General features: G+C 44.9%; 1 protein-coding gene across 6 annotated transcripts in view; it reads left to right on the top strand.

The window, feature by feature from the left end:
- Positions 1–21,840, top strand: part of chd9 (chromodomain helicase DNA binding protein 9) — a 114,381-nt gene that overhangs the window by 47,748 nt on the left and 44,793 nt on the right. For 5 of the 6 annotated variants that reach the window (XM_015952831.3, XM_015952830.3, XM_015952829.3 and 2 more), the window contains one exon: positions 5,316–5,710. In XM_015952831.3, the coding sequence (XP_015808317.1) occupies positions 5,316–5,710 (395 nt within the window). Of the gene's footprint in view, positions 1–991; positions 1,184–5,315; positions 5,711–21,840 lie in introns of those variants that run through there. The other variant, XM_015952832.3, reaches the window with a different exon arrangement.

Here is a 21,840-nt window from a genome sequence, read left to right as displayed (position 1 = left end):
GGAATTTGATCGTCCTCGTGCTCGTCCATCACTGTGAATAAATCAGCACGTCGGAGGCAGCAGCAGCGAACGGACTCAGAGCTCTGGTCGTGCCAATCTGTAGCGTGGGAGAAATCCAGTACTTTGGGGGTTAAGTTGTGAAAGTTAATGTAATAACTGCTAGCACCATCTGCTGGCCTACTTCCTTACAAAGAGAGAGAGAGAGAGAGAGAGAGAGGGAGAGGGGGGGGGGGGGTTGAGTGAGAGAGCGAGAGAAAAACGAGTCTGGGTTTTAACGACATCTCTAATATTCATGCTGATGCATTTTGCTGCTTTGTGCTTTCATTTTCCACCGCTCAGGCTGCCAGAGTCTGGAGCTGGCCGCGTGCGCCCCAGCCAGGCAGAGGCGAGGGCAGAGAGCAGCAGCCAGGAAAGGGACTCCGAGAGAGGGGATCAGGAGGAAAAGAAACAATCAACTAAGCAAGAAAGAAATGTTTGTCCAAGGTTTTGTTTCTGGGTAATAAGAGGAGTAACCTACCTTCATCCAGCGGGTGGAAGGAGTCGAGGAGGGGAGGCACAAAGAGAGGAGCGGAAGGAGCAATAAGGGAGAAGTAAGAGGACCAAGAGAGGTACTGAGAGCACACACGAGAGGAAAGAGGAATCAATGAGGGGGGAGGAGAGCGGAGGCTGGGTAAGGCGACACTGACACACACATCCACACGCTGAAGCTGGACGCAACAGCAGAATGAGAGCTTCCTGGACTGCCACGCACCTCCTCTACCGCCAACAGCGCTGCTCCCTCATCACCCTGTGAAGAGACGGTCGAGGGAGGGAGGGAGAGAGAGAGAGAGAGAGCGCGAGAGCTCCCATGCACTCCTCTTGAGCCCTGCCCGCTGGGGGAGGAGGAGACCCAACCGCTCCGGCGCTCTCGCCCGAGGAGAAGAGCTGACCGGGAAGTAGGAGGGGAGGAAAAACGAGGAGCGAGGGAGGGGTGGGGGGGACGCCAAAGATCTAGGAAGAGTGGGAGAAGTCGCCTGTAGGAAGAAGGAAGAGTGTTTGTGAGAGAAAGAGGGAGTGAGCGACAGAAAGAGGAGAAAAAGGAAGACGGTGAAAGGGCAAGGCTTTTGTTAGCCGGCTGGAGAGGGGGAGTAAAGAGGAAGGAGAAAAACACACCATGTCTACAGTGAAGAGGCCAAGAGGAAGGGTAAGTGAGCCACTCTGGGAGGGAGGAGGGATGAGGGGGGAGGAGGTGGGGAGGGGAGGGGCCGGCAGGAACTGAACAACCTCCTCTGCTACTGGCTCATGCTGCACCGCCGCCATCTTGAACTCATTGCTGCTCATACTCATTTTCTCTGCCGTGTGAGATGATTGAAGCGCTTTAGATTTATTTTATGTTCTCCCCCATCTTCCGCCTCTTCACGCCATCCGTCACAGTTTCATTCTCCTGCTGATCGCTGCTGTCCTGCTCTGTAGTTTCTGTGTGTGTGTGCGTGTGTGTGTGTGTGTGTGTGTGTGTGTGTGTGTGTGTGTGTGTGTGTGTGTGTGTGTGTGTGTGTGCGTGTGTGTGTGTGTGTGTGTGTGTGTGTGTGTGTGTGTGTGTGTGTGTGTGTGTGTGTGTGTGTGTGTGTGTGTGTGTGTGTGTGTGTGTGTGTGTGTGTGTGTGTGTGTGTGTGTGCGCCCTCCACGAGTTGAGCCCGTCCGTCACCAGAGAGCTCGCCACATGTGGAAACGAAGGGTGGGGGCGAGGGAAAGGTGTCCGGCCCAAACAGAGCTAGCTCTACCTTTTCATCAGCTGCGATGGAGCCCGCCGTTTTCCACGAGACGGCGTGCTGCTAGAGAGATAGAAATCACTGCAGTGCTGGCAGGCTGTAATTTCAGTTATTTATAGATGTGTTGCACAGCTGCAGCGCTCCGTTTTGCTGCATTTTAACTCTCCTCTCTCTCCATCTCACCTCTGATAACATTTCATACGTATTTCTCTTTCTTCCTCTTGCTCCATTTCATGTTCCTCTCTTAAAGCTTTACTTTAAGCTCCTCCCTCCTTCCTTCTTTTTTTTTCATTAACTTGAACGACAATCTTCCAGAATGATCCAGTAAATTATTTTCCTACTAGCAGCAAAGCACACGTGAAAATCATAATGCAGCTCTTGTGTGTGTGTGTGTGTGTGTGTGTGTGTGTGTGTGTGTGTGTGTGTGTGTGTGTGTGTGTGTGTGTGTGTGTGCGTGCGTGCGTGCGTGCGTGCGTGCGTGCGTGCGTGCGTGCGCGCACCCTTTTCCCTCTACTTTCCTTTACATGAATTGGTGCCTATTCTCCACCACCCCCCTCCCCAAACACACAGACTTTGTCGGGAGGATTCAAGCTTCCCTTTTTACGTCTTTTATAGACTTGTGGAAAAATCATCCATGACTGGATCATGTAGGGATATGCGACTCCTTTTGAGGTTGTGTTATCCATTTTTGGGCTGAAGGCCCACAACAAGGCGCTCGTGTGAACATAACCGCAGTCGCAGCATCTATTATTCACATATTATCATGTATCAGGCTCGATTATTTATGTCTGCGAGGCACGGCGTGACCTGCTGCAACGGGCGAGGCTTTAATTTTCGCTTACTTCAGTTTGTTTAGGACTTTTTGTGTCACATCGTCTGATTTCAGAGTTGTCAGAAGTATTCACGTTCATTACCTACGTAGAAGTTTAGATACTAGTGTTTAAAAAGACTCGAAGCTTTTTACTCGAGTAAAAGTAAACAAGTACTGGTTTCATAACTACTTAAAGTACAAAAGGAAAACGAATGTAGGTAAAATGCCACAGCACTGCCACGCCTCCCTTTAACAAACCGTAAAAACAATGATGATGTGTAAAAATCTTCATGTTTCAGCTGCACGTGGCACGTTGGTAATTGATGCACTCGCTGCCAGCGTTTCTCATCGTTTTTACTGTTTTTTAAGTCACAGAACGTTGCGCGCTAGGATGATGTCGACGCCAAAACAACCAAAACAAAGCGGAGACTCGCCTCTTACTTTGTTTTCCGTAATTTCCGGACTATAGAGCACACCTCAGTATAAGCCGCACCGGGCTAAAAGCCGCAGATATCTACTGAATAGAAAACGTAGTTTAACTGAACGTAACTGAACTGATCAGTATCAAACAAAACAGAAAAGTTATTGATTAGTTTATTCATCGTCCTCCTGCGCTCTGAAACCACTGAAGTCCTCTTCTCCAGTGTCGGAGTTGAACAGCCTCAGAAGAGCTTCGTCACACACCTTTTCTGTGGCGATGTCCGTGTCGCTCTCCATGTTGCCATCATCATCCCGGGTGAAGCTGGGAAAACGAGCAGCGCCGCTTTACTGTGAAAAAATTCCTCCTGGGCGCTTTCCGTAGCGCTCCTTTAACCATTCCTTCATTAGACTTTCCAGCATCCATCCTTTCTGGTTGACTAAAGCCGCACCTCATTATAAGCCGCGTGGTTCAAAGCGTGGGAAAAAGTAGCGGCTTATAATCCGGAAAATACGGTATTTGTTTATTTAAGGATCACCATTAGTCTTCACAATAGTGAAAACTATTCTTCCTGGGGTCCACAATTCTTACATCAGGAAGAATCCGCGTGTTCCGAGCGTCATCCGTTCTTTCATAATCCGTTGTTGAATTGTGATCGGCAGAAGCTTTTCCAGTTCGCGCCTCACTTTTTTTACAGCAGCGGCCCAAAACGATCTCCTAACACATGGATGTTCTGCTTCCTGATCACGTGACGTGTGACGTACACGGATGAAGATCGGCTTCAGAGCTGAGATGTTTGTTCTCACGGTGCGGGGGCTCGTCCGACGCCCACACAGTAAAAACATGCAAATGACGACTTTAGTCATCATTGGCAGTGAACGAGTTAATGCATCTGAGTGCTGTGCAGACGCGTTACAGAACTGAGTGGGCACTACTGTGCTTTGTCATGTGTTAAAGTTGGAGTAAGAGTTGGATGACTAGTTGCCTATAAATATTTCTGATGATAGAAATGTCTTCAATAAACTTTGTGCAAATGTAAATGTATACAGCTGCAAGACTGTGTGAAGACAACAGGTGATAAAACTCCCTTCTACGGTGGCTGTATACGGTATTCATTAGTTCTGTCAAAATGAGTGAGTGAATGTCCTGGCTGGATGGGGATGTAGTGTGTGATGGATCTCGGACTAACCAGTAGGGTGTCCAACCACATTTATCTGGATAGGTTTTTTTGTCTTTGTGTGTTTTTTTTAACAACGACAAGCCTGGGGGACAGAACCCTGTTTTAAAAATATAAGAGGTTGGCTGCTAGATCCTTACTCCCCTAGTGGACCGTCAATACCCACATTTTCTACTGTAGTAAGGTAACAAAGGTATTTGTACTGTAGTAAGGTAACAAGGTATTTGTACTGTAGTAAGGTAACAAGGTATTTGTACTGTAGTAAGGTAACAAGATATTTGTACTGTAGTAAGGTAACAAGGTATTTGTACTGTAGTAAGGTAACAAGGTATTTGTACTTGACTCGACTCCCTTATCTGGTTTTAAAAGTCATGAAACGAAACGCCGTCCTTCCTGACGCTGGATGTCCGGTGGTGTGATGGAGGTTCTGAGTGTTGAGTAATAGGCAGTGAAGCAGGGGGAACCCCCCAACACACACACACACACACACACACACACACACACACACACACACACACACACACACACACACACACACACACACTGCCTTCAGAAGGTTTGCTCTCGCTGAATGAAGCAGGAGATACTCTAGAAACGTTGTTCACACTGAAGAGTTCATAGAGCTTGCTTTCTCACATCGTCTCTTGTGATGACTTATCCTTCAGCGTAATAAAAAAAACATCTTGAGGTTTGATCCATTTATTTGAAAGGAAACTGATTAATTTAACCAGCAGCTAACAGTTCTGTCAGATGTTAGTTGAATCTTTTGCTCATGGCTGCTTTAAAAGATTCATTTAGCTTTTTTTCCTTTTGTTTTTGTTTTTGTCTTCTGATTAAATGGATTTATTCCAGGTTTGGTGATGGAAAACTGTGTGAAAAAAGTGATTGGCTGCATGAGCTTTCATGTGCAGGAATCAAATTAGGCTTCCTAGGACGTTTATATTTGCAGAAACTTCTTTTCCTGCTTGGTTATAATGTAACTGATTTAAATTGTATTTTAATCCCTATTTTTATTTAATCGTGCACTAAAACTTCTACTGAAATAAAAAACGTAACAACAATAAAGTTTTCTCCAAATGAATGAAATAATATAAAGAAAGAAAATGTTCTGTTCATTTTAAAACTCAATTTTTCTTCCTTTTTTTTTTTGACCTTTTTTAGCCTCGAAAGAACGCCAATGGTCCCGGTAGCCAGGTGCGGGTCCCCAGTCCCACGCTGAAGAGCAGCTCTTCATCCTCCTCCTCCTCCTCATCATCCTCATCTTCGTCCAGCTCCTCGTCAGAGAAAAGGGCGCCACGGAGGAAGCAGCATCAGATGGAGCCAAATCTGCAGGAGAAGCAGGAGAAGGCCAACAGGATTATATCGGAGGCTATCGCTAAGGCCCAGCAGCGCGGGGAGAAGAACATCCCACGGGTCATGAGCCCAGAGAGCTTCCCCAGCTCCTCGGCCCAGCACAAGGCCCGTCGCCGTGAGCACAAAGGCAACGGCAAGACCCGGTCCAAGGAGAAGGCCTGCATCGTACCCTCCTCCAAGCCCAAGCAAAAATCCAAGATCGGGTATGTACACGTCTTTGCTTTGCTTTGGACCAATCAGATGCAATGTGTGACCCCCCCCCCCCCCCCCCCCAACCCCCCTTTACACACACGCACTAAGGCGAGCTTTGATCTCACTCCTTTTAATTCATCACATGCCTGAATCACAGCAGCATTTCATGAGCTCAGACGAGCATGTGACGTTTTCTGCCGGTTGACTTCCTGCCACCGCCGCCGTTTTGTTGCGAAACCACGACAAATATTCCAGCTGCTGCTGAAGCTTTTCCTGTTCATGTAACGTTTGCTCTCTCTCACCTCCCTAACGCCTAAAAACGTTTCGTGTCATCCACGGGAAAGCACGTTGGGCGTTGGAGGAAAGGGCCTAGACGTAGCCCGGCGTTTGACTACCGTCAGGTTTTCATGAGCACACGTTTTCTCCCTGAGGTTGCCAAGATAGAAGCTCAAAGTTCAGCGTTTTACTGCATGCCATAACAATAAACCGACCCAGTCATTAGCATAGACGGGAGGAGGGAACAAAGACTGTAATTTCCATGTGAGAGTGTGCTGCTGCGTACGTTCAGGCGAGAACTCCTGATGCATAGATACCGTAATCTGGCTCCCATCCCCTGCTAACTGCCACATGCAAGTGTGCAGCTACAAGCCACGCCCCACGCAGGCTGTTAAAATATCAGCGTTTGCAGATGTGAATGCAGAGGTGAGGAAACAAAGAAGCAGGCACATGTTTAAATACGGTGATTTTGGTTAGAACAGCTGGATGGTAATTGGTGTTCAGCATAAACGGCTCAGAAAAGGCGTGCGAAGGGAGAGACTGACGGTGGTCAACAGCTCTGTTTGCGGCAGCAATGGCTGACAATCGAATGATCTTGGCAGAGGGAGAGCGCTATAGCGCGTGTCTTATAATGTGGTGTGTGAACGTAGCAGAAAGAGTAAAGAGAAGGAGGTGATGGAGGCGTCCGTCAGGTTTGTGTGGTGGAGTTCAGACGAACTCAGTTGTTCAGAGATCTGATTCTGGTGTTAATCTTCTAGTTTTAGGATGAAAAGCTTCGCCTGGTGAGTGGGCGCACCCTGATTATTATACATCCACCCCTCCCTCACTCCGTCCATGGAGACGTCGCTGCTAAAACTGTCTCAGTTTAATCAAACACGACTAGTTAGTCTTTAAGGGCAACTAAGCGTTTGTCCTCAGTTTGTCATTCGGACGTGTTGTGTAATGATCAGTCAGTCTTAGAGATTCTTGATAAAGTAGTTAAAAATAATATCCCAAATTGCATAAAAGTTTATTTCAAACCAAGAGATGATCATTATAATCTCAGAAGTGTATTTATGTTTGAATGTGTAAAAGCCAGAACTAATGTGAAATCAAGATGTGTTTCCGTTGTTGGTGTGAAATTGTGGAATGAGTTAGATGATGATTTGAAGAAATGTACTTCTTTACTAAAGTTTAAAGCAGGTGTAAAGTGTCACATATTTACAGGGTATGAAAAGTATGTATAGACATTAATGAATTTTCATTGCGGTTATTTATATTGGGGAAAATAAAAGAAATGTATATTGTTATGTACATGTATCTTAGGTGGAAAATAGGGTAGGCTAAAATAAACATTGCTTCTGCCTATTCCTTTTTTGGTTTAAATTCAAGTTGTTAATATTGTTGTTTTGTTTGAAAAGAAAAATTTTATGTTAATGCTATAAACCAAAATAAAGACCGAAAGAAAGAAAGAAAGTTTAACCAAACTTGGCCCACAGGTAGCAATAAGTACAGGATCACCTTTTAATTTCTCACTCAGCCCTTTTAGCGGTCATTACATTGTGCGTTTTGTTCCTTTCATCACTTATTTACATTGATCAGGTCAGAATATGTTCGGATTAGTAATCTGAAGGGAAAAATCTGCGGTCAGGAACCTTCAAACAGGCTTAACGTTCTCTTAGTGAAGACCGAGAGGGCACGCTTTTGGGAAGAATGTATTTTTGATGAATTATTGTTTCTAAACCTTTGAAATCGTAGTTCTCAGATCTGTTACAAGCTCAGTTTTCACTTGACGTACAAAATAATTTCTACAGTCTGCAAAAGGGTTGCTAACGAGTGTGTTAGCACTGAAGTGTCAGACAAGACAGCGAAACTTAAAGGTTAAGCTAGAGCTGTAACATTGATCTTGGTGATTGTTGAGTAGAAACTTGACACCGAACTGCATCCCCTACTGACCAGGTACCCCGCGGATTAGTACAGCAGGTAGGTGTCCTGTAGGAGGATCTTTTGTCGCGTCAATGTTTGTTTCTCGCATTGCATCACGGGAGTGTGGCCAAAAACGAAGTATTTTTCCTATAATTAGTTGTTTTTTTCGCACATTTGGAGGAGGATTTAGCAAAGCAGATGATCAGACTTACTGTGTGGTTGGTTGTTCGGTCCGTGGGAGGCTTGATAAAAAGTTTTACTGGAATTTCCTCCGTAAACCACCGCGAAATACAAAAGAGATGATAGGAAGTGACCCGGACTGCCCCGAGAAAGTCTGGACTCCTGCAGCAACGGACAGTTACTGAGGCTCGTTTAGTTCACGGTAAGTCCTCGTGACTACGTATTTGTTAGAGAAGATGCTTTAAAAACTTTCATCTTTGTGTATTTTTAAATCCACGGAGTCATGTTGTTTTCCTGTGTTGATTCTGGTGTCTCGGCCCGTGATCGTTATAATAACAAGTAAAGACATAAACAAGGACACAGATGAATGGCTTTGCAGTTGCAGTGAGGATTTCTCCGTTTTCTTTGGCCCTCACCCACGGCGGACGTAAACAACGCTGTGACTGATCTTCGGGGCTAACGGCTGCTATTAGCAAGACCTCTGTTTTCAGAAGAGATCGGCTCAACTTTCTTAAAGCAAAGTAATTGTAGGCCTCCAGACGTTTGAATGCCTTTCATTTTTAAGAGCACAGGACTTTCTGTTGAACAGAAATAAATGTCTCCCCAGCAGATTTGTGGCAAATGGGACCAACGTTTCCCATCATCCCAGAGCTCTTACGAGCTTTAAATAACTTTATTTTGTCTTCAATGCAGATTTTAAGCTTTTCTCCAAACCTCCTCTTGTCTTTAAATGGTCAAGTGTTTATATATCGGTGATTTCGCCCGTAAACTCTTAAAAGTTTGTCGCATATCGATTGCAGGCCAGTTTGTGTTTGCTTTTGCCACACAGCCACTCGCGCATGCACACACACATGAAAAAAGATGTCAACAAAGATCCTGCTATGGGAGAGCTTTTTACCTGCTTTAAGGCTGTTAGCGGCTATGCTAGCAGTTAGCGTTTCATTTTGGACATAAAAAGCACAAGTATAAGAAAAAGAAGTTTGCTTCTTCTGTTGGCATCATGGCGGAGCATGGAAGTAAAATTAAGAGAGCAATGTCTTTGGAGGTGAATTAAAGCGCTAAAACCAGAGTGAACATCAGGCGGCCTACACTAGCTTGAGGGAGCTAAAGGAAGCTACAAAATCATGGACTGATGGTGACCTGGCTTTGTTGCATCTGGACTTGTAAGGAATGATTGGTTAGCAGTGTGGGTCTTTGAGCTTTGTGGCTTATTTCGTATCTGTTGGTTCATGTAAGTGTTAGCTTGTTGCTAGTGCTAGCTACAGCAGCTGCTGCAGGGTTGTTTATGACAGTTGTAATTCCACTTTCAGCCTTTAGGGGAAGAGGCCAAAAACTGGAGTGTTTAAGTTGATTTTATCATCTCAGTGTGGATGAACACACAACGGGGATTTGTGCACCTGTGTGCAATGAGGTCGGAGTCATGGCTGAGGAAATGGTGCATCATGTAGTGAACAAGTGAACATTTAAAATCTGACTGAGACCGGTGTGTCAGAAAGCGCTCTCGCTCGGTGTTGCTCTCTCTTTCCTCTCTGCTGCTTTAGTTTGGTGAATCGAGTCCGATAAACGCTCAAATACACAGATGAGTCCGACGGTTAGTCTCTGTGGAACTTTTAGTCGTTTCCAAGAACTCCGCATTTCTCTGAGTCCGTTAGAAGTGTTCATCAGTTCATCAACAAACCGATGGTTTTAAATCCTTTCTGTATGTAGAAACTAGCCGTGATGAGATCTGGAACCAAACCGGATTTAAAACCTTAAATGGTCATTACTCTGAATCGATTTAATGATTTAGGCAGAATTTCTGACTTTTATTTTTATCTAATTTATATCTATTAGTGTTTTATATTCTTACCTGATAGCAGTGTTGTTAAAATGAGTTTTTTGGACTTTTTGTATGAAAACTGGTTTTTCAGTACAGCAAACAGTAGTTTTTTAACTGACAGATATTTCTTTACTAATATATTTATTAACTTTGAATCATTAAAATATTTTGCTTTCAGAATACCAAGCATTGGCCCATGGGGGGCAGAAAGGTGCATGGATCGTGTCACAGCCCTCTAAGCTGAAAGATGTGAACAAAATTCCCTCTTGAGCTGAATGAGTTTGTCGTATTTTACAGAGAAATGCTAAATGCAGCGCGTTTGGTTTTGTTCAAGCTGTCCGATCTCGATCTTTAACACAAGAAGAAAGAATGAAACCCCTAATCTCCCAGATAAGTGCTTGTGCATGAGCAGCACCGCGTGACCCACGGACTAGAATTACAGTAAATACGTGGAAACCAGGGCGTGACTACCTGCAGACATGAGGCAGGCGGGCAGGAGGAAGCAGGAAGGAGGGTAACACAACACCGGCAGGCTGAACCTGTTGTAACAACAAATAGCAGCTTCAGGGCGGCATCTGCTGCAGAATTTAGTTTTTTAGTTGTGAACCAGCGTGTTTCCCTTTTACACATACGGGTGTGAGGTTGTGCATCAAACTCTGCCATCTTTTCTGTCACGTTGCTTCAAAGTCAGTGAACCAAAAGAGGTGATTTCTTAAACACTACACTGACCTTTCTGCAGTTTGGAGCTTCGTTGTGTGATCATGGATGTGGTTTCAGCTTATTCTTGAACCCAGATGGTTGAAATGTTTCTCTATAGTTGGACAGTATCCTCGTTTATTCCCGTTGAAAGGAACAGACGTGATATCTTGTTTGTATGAGGTTCCATGTTGTATTTTTAGATTTTGAGTCTTTGCATTCGGGATGTGAGGCACACACACGCACACACACACATGCATACACGTGCGCACACACGAGCACGCACACACACATGCACACACACACGCACGCACACACATGCACATATACGCACACACACATGTGCACACGCACGCACACACATGCACACACACACACACACACGCACACACGCACACATACACACACACATGTGCGCACACACGTGTGCGCACGCACACACACACGCACACACGCACGCACGCACACACACACGCACACACACACACACGCACGCATACACACACGTGCACACACACACACACATGCGCACATGCACACGCACGCACGCACGCACTCATACACACACACATGTGCGCACACACGCGCACGCACACACACATGCGCACACGCACACACATGCACACACATCATTGCAGCTAAACAAATGCTAAGGGTGTTTTAAGTCAACACATTGAGCCCGGGCCAAATTGTTTTAGTTAGTTTTTTTTCTACGGATGCACAATATGTTGGCATCGACATCGGTATCAGTCCGATAAGTAAATGTGGGCCGATGTTTAGATCGATGTTTATTTCCACCCAGTTGCTGTTTTTGTGCATTTCTAGATGTGAAGGGGGGGTCATGAGGTTATTTGTTGGTCATGTGATTAACATACACTCAACTTCTCCTTAATGCGATTATCTAATCAACCAATCACATGGCAGTTGCTTCAGTGCGTTTAGGGGTGTGGTCCTGGTCAAGACGATCTCCAAACTGAATGTCAGAACGGGAAAGAAAGGTGATTGAAGCTATTTTGAGCGTGGTGTGGTTGTTGGTGCCAGACAGGCCGGTCTGAGTATTTCACAACCTGCTCAGTTACTGGGATTTTTACCCACAACCATTTCTAGGGTTTACAAAGAATGGTGTGAAAAGGGAAAAACATCCTGGGGGCGAAAATGCCTTGTTGATGCTAGAGGTCAGAGGAGAATGGGCCGACTGATTCAAGCTGATAGAAGAGCAGCTTTGACTGAAATAACCACTCGTTACACTCGAGGAATTCAGCAAAGCATTTGTGAAGCCAACACGCACAACCTTGAGGCGGATGGGCTAACAGCAGAAGACCCCACCGGGTACCACTCGTCTCCGCTACAAACAGAAAAAAGAGGCTACAGTTTGCACGAGCTTGACAAAACTGGACAGGTGAAGACTGGAAAAATGTTGCCTGGTCTGATGAGTCTCCATTTCTGTTGAGACATTTAGATGGTAGAGTCAGAATTTGGCGTAAACAGAATGAGAACATGGATCCATCATGCCTTGTTGCCACTGTGCAGGCTGGTGGTGGTGGTGTCATGGTGTGGGATGTTTTCTTGGCACACTTTAGACCCCTTAGTGCCAACTGGGCATGGTTTAAATGCCACGGGCTACCTGAGCATTGTTTCTGACCATGTCCATCCCTTCATGACCACCATGTACCATCCTCTGATGGCTACTTCCAGCAGGATAATGCACCGTGTCATAAAGCTCCAATCATTTCTAATTGGTTTCTTGAACATGACGATGAGTTCACTGTACTACAACGGCCCCCACAGTCACCAGCTCTCAACCCGATAGAGCATCTTTGGGATGTGGTGGAACGGGAGCTTTGTGCCCTGGATGTGCATCCCACACATCTCCATCAACTGCAAGATGCTGTCATATCAGAATCAGAATCAGAATGAATTTTATTGCCAGCGCTCTTTTCAGAGCGTAGGAACTTGACTCCATAGAACAACCTGACCAAGGTTACACACACACACATGTAGACAAGACAGATACAGGCAGACCATGAGAGCAGCCCATATCAATATGGGCCAGCATTTATCAACGCCACGTAGAATCAAGGCAGTTCTGAAGGGGAAAGGGGGTCAAACACCGTATTAGTGTAGTGTTCCTGATAATCCTTCAGGTGAGTGTATGTCGATAGGGTGAGGGTTGATGGTGTCCAGGTGTTGCAGATGTTCAAACATTGGTATTTGAGAATCTGCATGCTGACTAAAACCTGCTCATACTCGTGCACCACTATAATCTACTCATTAAATATTTATATTTATCTGGGGCAGATGTTCTTACCGTCTCTAAAACCATTACTTTAGTGTCTGTCTGATGGGGGACCGTGTTTGACGACGGAGCTTTGAGTTGTGTGTGTGAGCTCAGTCCGCCATTGAAGCGTTTGACGGTTCTTTTAGCAGAGATTGAACCCTGAGAAATGACACTGATTGTCTGTCCTTGTAGGTCTTTATCTGAAACCACTAAACCATCACACTCGGCTGTTTCCGCTAGAATCAGTTCTGTCAGATTTCTTCTGGAATATTTAGCGTTTTATTCTACCAGACGTGTGAGCGGAGAATTAAGGGTCACAACAACATATAGAGCATTTGCATTAGTCAAGAAGCATACATAAAAAATATCATTGAATAAATTCACCAGCTAAGTGTGAATAATACATGAAAAAATGTATTAAAGGTCGACCTATCTGAAAAACCATTTTTCAATCATTTTTGCTAAATATAATTGGTCTCTTTGAACTAGAAAAGTTGCATGTCTCCATCTTTCTCCTGCATTAGTTTCTGAGATTTTTTAAAAGGTGTGAACCACTTCAAAAACATATTTTAATGATATCTCTGATTCTAACGGGTCACTGAGCGTTTCATGCAGGCTGAACATGAAAATAGTCTCCTACACCTATCTCCTGCAGTAGTTTCTGATAGAAAACAAACGGTGAAACTCTAGGATTAGAAAATCCTGACAGATCTACGTCACACTGTCGCTAACATTCATGGACTCTAGGCTTGGGCGGTATTGCCGTGTACAGCCGGTGTTAAAAATAGCAACGTGTCAGTTCCAGTACCATCAATAAAAAAAAAAAAAAAACGGCACACGTAAGAGACGAAGATAAAAATAAAGATACATAAATGTCATTTAATGTATAAAACAGATGTGTGGTTGAATTTTCAGTTTTACTTAAATAGTTTAAAACGTTTTTTCCAATTGAATAAAGTTTGTGACCGTGATGTCATCATGCGACGGCGCAGAGACGCACCGAGAGGAAAATGGCAGTTAGCGCACCAGCTGACTTGGTGTCTGAGAAGAACACAAGTTCTGCAGTTTGGGAGTACTTTGGGTTTAAAGCTAACTTAGAAGCAGAGCCGGTAAACACTGATGAGTACAGCAGAGGCGCAAGCCGGTTCTGAAATAGCCTTCTCTTTGGAGCCTGCTGTTAAGAGACGACGCACTTTTCTGTTGGAAAAAAATGCCGCCAGCCTTCCCCAGATGTCACAGCTAGGCCCAAAATCCCCGTGCGTCTGTGCCACACGCTCATCAGAGCGGGTTTTCAGCACTGAGGCAAAGTGGTTGGTCCACAACGTCCTGTGTTGAAGAAGGAAACGGTAAACATGCTGGTTTTTCAGGCGAAAAATATTTTATAAGCTGCGTTTTTAAAGTTAAGATTATGTGTGATGTTTTGTTATTGTTTTTGTAATAGTGTTTGTTATTCAGTTTCTGAACGGCGACAGTCCAAAACAACAGTTTGGTAATTCCACTTCAGGTTTACTTAAAATTCAGATACCGCACAAGTCTAATGGACTCACCCATCTTGACTCACGACGGGGAAGGCTGTTGTTGGTTTAGTGTCCAGGAAACAGTAGCGAATGCCTCAGCTAGTAGAAGCTAACCGTTAGCATTAGCAACTCCACCACGCAGCAGAACTCCTCCAGGCTTGTGTTATTTGTGGAGATAAAACACCAACATTGCAGTGCAGAATGAGTCAGTGGTAGAGTTGTGCTGCTGTTAGCCAATCAGAGGAGAGATGTCCAGATCTGGATGTGTATGTACAAAAGTTTGTTTACCTATTAAGGTACTGTACATACATGCACATCCTCAGTTAAAGGGACTTTACGGAGTTTTGAATTGTTATGCTCGCGACTGCCCCCTCAGGCCAAAAGCGTAACGGCAGCTTCAATAGTAGGCTCGTGCACGAGGCGCGCATGCTGTACGTGCACACTCGTCAACGAAAATAACAGCTGAGACAGTCCTGTGTGTGTGTGTGTGTGTGGGGGGGGGGGGGGGGGGGGCAGGAGAACACGCAGCTAATTAATTAAATAATTTGGTTCTGTACCTTTCTCTTCAGCACAGCCGACAAAGGTTTATGATGGGTCAGTCCTCCTGCATGCTCAGATCATTCCCTTCCCTTGCTTGAAAAATTGTTCCAAAATGAAAGTTGAACCCACATCTTTTTTATCTGTGAATTCAATGCCGTTCGGCAAGTCTCAAATAAAAATTTGGGCGTCTTACTGTAAAAAAATATACCATTAATGTAAAAAAGAAACTCTAAATAAACTATGTTCACATCCAGAATCGAACCTGGGTCCTCGACACAAGAGTCCGACGTCTAACTAGGTGAGTTAAAGCACCAGTGACATCTTTTGTATCTGTAACATTTATATCCTTGATGACAGCTGAAACAACGTTCAAAGAACGGTTCGGAGTGAAAATGGCTATTTTGTTGCTAATTTGCAGGAAATATCTAGAAGAAAGTTCTACAGAAAATAGCTAAGGGTCCTCAGAAATGTAGCTAGCTTTGTCACTAGGCGTTAGGAACAGCGACAAAGTGGCACTGCCTCTCTCTCTGCTGCTAAAGCTACGGATAGCAAATGCTACGGGCGATGCCTGAGCGTGAACGCGCATGAAGCAGCCTGCTCGACCCGAGCATCTCTCTTTTTCTGTGATTTTACAGAAAAACAGGCAATCACAGTAAAAATGCCAGGGCTCATTCTACAGGACCAGGGCATTGCAGGAGAATGTATGAAGAAGACATTTATTATTTCTATACATGTTTTGGCTGTCAGACTTCCATAACGTCCCTTTAAGGGAAAATGTAGATAGATTAACAAACATTGGTACATCAGTCAATAATACTGGAAATATGTGAAATTCTTGCATTAGATAAAGTTCTTGATGCCACATTGAATTTAATCCGTTTGACTGGGCGACATAAACATGTTTAGACACACTATAAGATGTCGATGTAGTTTTACTCAATAGTCTTAGAGGACAAACACAAGTTTGTGTCCAAAACTCTTAGAAATGCCTAAAACACAACATTTTTACTCTGCAGCTGCTCTTTTGTTTGTCGCTTCATTCTGGAGGATCCAAGTTTAGTTTGTCTTATCAACTCAAAAGAACCTTTTTTCTGTTTCAGTCTGAATCTCCTGGTGAATTATGCGTCTGATTTACAGGCATGTTTCATGGATCAAAATGTAACCTCGTGTCATTTACCCCAGAGAGAGGCAGGGGTTATTTTACGGGTTAGGCTTGACTGATCACGTGGCTCTGCGGATGGAAACTTGCTTCTCTAGGCTGCCTACCTGCTGAAAAGCACCCTCATAATCATCAGATGAAAGCAGCGTGCCGCTCGTTCCTTTTTTTGTGTCTCCCTCCCCCTCCTCTGCGTTTTTTTCCTCTCCCTGATTTAAATGTAGTTGGTCCGGCTCTCTCCACGCACTGCATCCCGAGCTTCCCGTGCGCAGGCATGTTCCAAATATGCTTATATTACAACGTAGCAGGGTGGCAGGAAAATATCAAACAAAATGGTGCTTGTGAGATCAGTTACTTGATAGAAAATGGAGGTTTAGGTCTGGCGTATATGCTGCAGTGTATAGCCTCACATTACACCCCTCGCCTCCTAGGCTTCTAAGCCCCTTTTTTCATTACAGAAGGCTGAAGTCGTTTTTTTTAATTGTTTTTCCCGTTAATCCCTTTTAGGGCGTGTTGGGTTTACGTGCTCGCATGTGCTGGTGTGTGTGAGTCATTTGAACATGTTTACAGCTACAGTGTGCATGAGGGAGAGCAAATGAGCTGCCTGTTTTTAATGTTTGCTGAATGAAGTTGAATTCTCTTGTGGCCATGTGCACCGCGCTGATACAGTGTTTGTGTCGGATGGGGGCACGATGGTGCTCTTACTCCTGTTTCCACTTGCTAGCTGTGCTGCGCTGAGATTATAGCCCTTCATTCATAAGATGGGGAGGGGTCCCAACAAGGATGAGCACTGCTGTGTCAGTAAACCTCTCTGGAAGTGGAGCACAAGAAAATACGCACACACCTTCAACGTTAATGCATTTTAATCCTGAACCATTACAAAATGCCGGCGGTTTCTCTGAGATGATGAAGAGTCATCATGCAGCTTTTCCTGCAAAGCGTCAGCCATCCTTGAATCTAAAGAAGAAGAAAAATATATCACACACACACACGTCCAGTGGCTACATGCCAAGTGGAGCAGGACAACACTGGGGGGGACGAGGAACGGGGGGTTATTTGGCATAATACAAGGACCGGAGCCAGAAGAGCCTTTAACGGCGTCCAGCCCGTTAGTCTCAGGGAAACTTTTATGGTGGCGGGTCATCGGGGATCACTCGGCACGGTCGCGTGAGGTGCATCTGGGCTGTGATTAGTCAAAACAAGGTGGTCAAATATCCAGGTCAAATGGGATTTTCTCTTCTAGAGCATGATTACGTCACCTTGGTTCTCCGTAGGTGTTTGGTAGATGTGATGTAGAATTAGTTTTGTCTCTGAGGGTCGGCCAGGTCTCCATATGGCTGAATGTTACAAACAACTACAAAAAGGAATGATGACAAATGCTCAAACTCATTTACTGTTCAAGTTTTTAGACCCTGAATTTAGTGTCTTTTAAAGCTGCTTTAGCGAATCTACAGAACAAGCTAGGGTTTGAACACGACCATGATCACGGAACACTCGCGCCTCCCCTCGGTATATTCCCCGACACATTCCTGCCAGAACCCGACATCTGCATTTCGACAGGAAACAAGATGGCGCTAAACGCCAGTTGCCGTTCTCTAGGTCCAAACGTCTTTCGTTGTCCGTGACTTCAGATGGTGTTTTTCTTTTTGGGACTCTGAAAGTTTGTCCTAAAGGTAAAGCGGTAGCAGGCGACCCTTTCTCCTTTTGAATCGATCCTGTCCAAAAACTTTTATGTAAACTGACGTAATTTTGAGCATCCCTGAACGCAACATCGCTGCGTTCTGTGTACTCCTGCGCTGCAAATATGACACTTACCTTTATAATCATTCTGTGTGTGTCCTATGAGTCAGACGTTAGAGCAGCGTATTACCACCGGGGGGGGGATTAGTGTGTTTTAATAATGAGAAACTTTCTCGTTAAAATGTGATTTATCTCATTTTAACAAGAAAGTTTCTCAAAGTAAGGTTTTTAAAAACTTGTAATTAGGGCTGCACAATATATCGTAAATATATCGTCATGGCGATATCAGCATGCATAATATGCATATCGCAAAGAACCGATAAATATCGTAATGAATGGTCAGCTCAAATGTTTGCTACACATGACGCTTTCTGTCGATCAAACGTGAGCATGATGTTTTTTTTACAAATCAAATAGAGCTCTTCACCCATTTGGCCAACTGGGTGGGTTCTCATAGGTCAGAGTCCCGCCCCCGAGGCGGCCGGCACTTAATTTTAATGGTTAGCAAACACCTGAGTTAGCCTTGTTCTGCTCTTTTTGCTGATTCTGCTTTTCCCGGGATCCACAGATCGCCTTTTCTTGATCGTTTTCATTTTCCCTTTCCTGACATCTTTTGCTTTTCTCGTTTTTATGATTTTTTTATTTCTTTGTTTTTGATTATTTTTGTTCCTGAGTTAAGTTTTTATTTATCGCAAGTAATATCGTCATTGCCATATTAATCACTGTTATGGAATATCGCAGGTTTTCCTAATATCGTGCAGCCCTACTTGTAATAATGAGAAAGTTTCTGATGGAACAATGGCGGTTATACATTTTGGAATTCTACTCGGAATGAGCGAGGAAGCTTTTTTCAGTTCTTGATAGTAAACCTTTTGGAAGTACAGCAGCGCCAGCGCCACAACTGGCGTGAAAGCGCCAAACTACGGTGCTTGAATCAACCAATTATGCTCACTTGATCTCATCTCTGCCGGCTGTGCCATGCACACCCTGTTGCCAAGGCAACAAAATGACAGAGGTTGAGTTTAATTGTGGGCAAATAATAAGATTTAAACCCCCACAGACTTCCCACGCAGGAAGTACATGCTAGTGTAATATCAAGATATATTTTTTTTGCATATCGTTTGTGAATGTGAGCACAAACAGGAAGTCACCTTTTACTTTGAATGCTGCACCTCAACTACAAAGCAGAAGTATCTCTGTTTGGTGATGGCTCGGTTTGTTTTCCCCGAGTGAAGAAGGACCTGGCGAAAGTGTGGAGGAATATGTTCTATGACGTATTACTGCCTCTTCTTTCTGACTCCGTCTTACTTTGTTTATTTTGGACATCCCACGAGATGTCGGCGATTCACCCTTTAGAACTTTCTCATAATTATGAGTTATGAAACACTTTATTTTGAAAGAATTTCTTGTTAAAATGAGATATACATCACGTTAAAATAGGGCTGGCCTTAAATCAATATCACGATAAATTGAGGATTTCACTTCGATAACGTTAAATGGACGTTAGCTACAGGTATGTGCAGAAACTTAAGTTGTCCACTACCGACAGACTCCACAAGTGACTCCGGAGTCGCCGAGTTCAGGCCTGCCTTGGTTTTCTGGACTGTGGTAATAAATGGCGTCCAGCTTGTTGTAGCACCTCCATATATTTCTGCCATTTACAATCCGAAAAACAAAAAAGTGACAGGGTGAGCGTCCTGCCACTGTATCCCGATTGATCATGCGCCCCGGCTACCTGGCCACTGGGATATCGCTTTTGCTGACTGGTTAGGCCACATGAGAAACTTCCTTACCGATCTGTGGAGCTTCTCCTGAGTGTGGACTCTCGCGATGACGGTGAGGAATGTATGGAGCTCTGAAGGTTACCAAAACTTGCTAATTGCTGCCATTTTTTCACATTCAGGTACAACTAATGGAAATACAAACGGAGCTCAATTTGTTTCGGTTGCAAGTAGTGACGTATTTCTGTCCGCCAATCAGTGGACTGCGTTGTTGCTCCACCCTAACCGTACCGCTCCAGAAACTTCTGGTCCTACAACAGAAGGGGGTCCTAAAAGTCCCGTGACTGGCGCGGTCCGCGTAGGTTGTCAGGACTGGTTTTACAGTGGGACAGATAAATCAGTGAGCCAACCTTCCTGTTGGTGGAATGAGGCTTAAGAGTACTGATTGTAAATCGATTCTGGATGGAATAGTCACCCCGAGAATCGGAATCAAGTTGAATCACGAGTTGTAAGATTCACACCCTAGTAGCTGTTTAGGGGGATACCAACTACGGGGATGTGCTGCTTCTCCCCGTGGCAGCCATGCTGGTTTGGGGTTGCTTGCTCTTCTCCAGCCGCGTTTGACACACCTCTGCCTCTCAGTTTTTATTACTCAAAACAGATTTGGATCAAAATTGGAAAAGAAACATTTAAATTACAGACCGGATCGCCTGCTGGTGGTGGTCGAAGGTGCTTGTGTACAGCAGCCCCACCTCATTCGGTGTTCCCCAGGGCAGCTGTGGCTACATGGTAGCTCATGACCACCAGCGTGTGAATGTTTTTATAGATGACGTTTGTTGCCAAGTGCCTTGGGGGGTTCACATAAAGGTCATTTACAATTTAGACTGAGCGGATTCCTCGTAGCCCATTCATTAGATGTGTGTGTGTGTGTGTGCGTGTGCGTGTGCGTGCGCGTGCGTTTGTCTCACGCTCATCGAGTAAAGCTTGAACTCTGCCAATGAACATTCACTGGCAAAAAGTACCTGCCTTCCACCTCCTGGCAGCAGGTGAGGAAATTACAGTGCGGGGAAATTCATCTGTGTCATCGTTTGAACAATTTCTCACTCAGAAACCACAAGCACACACCGTTTGTACGGAACTTCAGCAGAGAAATCCCTCTGATTTTCTTCTCAGTGTTAGTTTTCAATCAAACTCTTGACTAAAGAAGCTCCTAATCACCACCTGTGAGGCTGGAGTCTAACCCCCCCAGTTCAAAGCTGTTATGTAGGTTTAAGATGATGCATTTGAGAGCGTGAACTCCTGGAAGTTTGTAGTTTTGCAGCGACCTTCTCATCTTGTTAACATCGGCACCGCTGAGTAAAGTTTCTGGTATCACAGCGAAAGGCAAAGGGAGCAGATGTCTCCTAGCCGCTGGTGCAGAGATGCAAACGGAGAAGTCCTCTGTAATAAGACACCCTCCTTGTACAGCGCCTTTCTGAGTCAGAAGACTCCAAAGCACTCTTCACTACAGTGTATCATCCATCCATTCACACACTGATGGTGATGAGCTACGATGCAGCCACAGCTTCCCTGGGGCGCACTGACAGAAGCTACTGAGCACAGGCGCCACCGGTCCCTCCGACCACCTAGCCTGGCCTGCCAGACTCGTCCTCTGTTTAATTCTGCACAGAGAAAGAGTCGGGTTACTCACAGGCAGAGAGGCACATGAGGGGCGGGGCTAGGCAGCTCAAAAATAACCAATCAGAAAAAAGACGGAAATGCCGACTGCAATGCTGTAGTTTATTAGTTGTAGTCAAAAATGGCGTCTGGCGACGACGCAAACATCTTTTTTTAGAAGTAATGCTTTTAGCGCTTCTACTTGTTGTTAATAATAATAATAATACATCAAACTTATTTAGCACTTGTTTAGGACACTCAAAGACGCTTTCACACACTCTCACATTCACACACTGCTAGTGATGGTAAGCTACTTGTAGCCACAGCCGCCCTGGGGAGGTCTGACATAGGCGAGGCTGCCATGTGGCGCCGTCGGCCCCTCTGACCACCACCAACACAGGCAAGTTGGGTGAAGTGTCTTGCCCAAGGACACAACAGCAGGATACCCCTGGCGGGAGCTGGAATCGAACCCATGACCCTCCGATCACGAGGCAACCCGCTCTACCACCTGAGCCACTGCTGCCCAAAAACCTGATTTCTTGTTGTGGATTAAAAGTTATTCGAGTCATTTAGAACAGAGGAAAGAGCCGCAGCGAACTCCGCCGCTGTCTTCGTTGTTTTTGAGGAACTGAGCGTCGCTGTGTGGCGTCCGCGGCG

This window comes from Nothobranchius furzeri, chromosome 9 (assembly GCF_043380555.1).
Source record: "Nothobranchius furzeri strain GRZ-AD chromosome 9, NfurGRZ-RIMD1, whole genome shotgun sequence".
Taxonomy (NCBI): Eukaryota; Metazoa; Chordata; class Actinopteri; order Cyprinodontiformes; family Nothobranchiidae; genus Nothobranchius; species Nothobranchius furzeri.
This window is presented reverse-complemented; position numbering and strand designations above follow the sequence as displayed.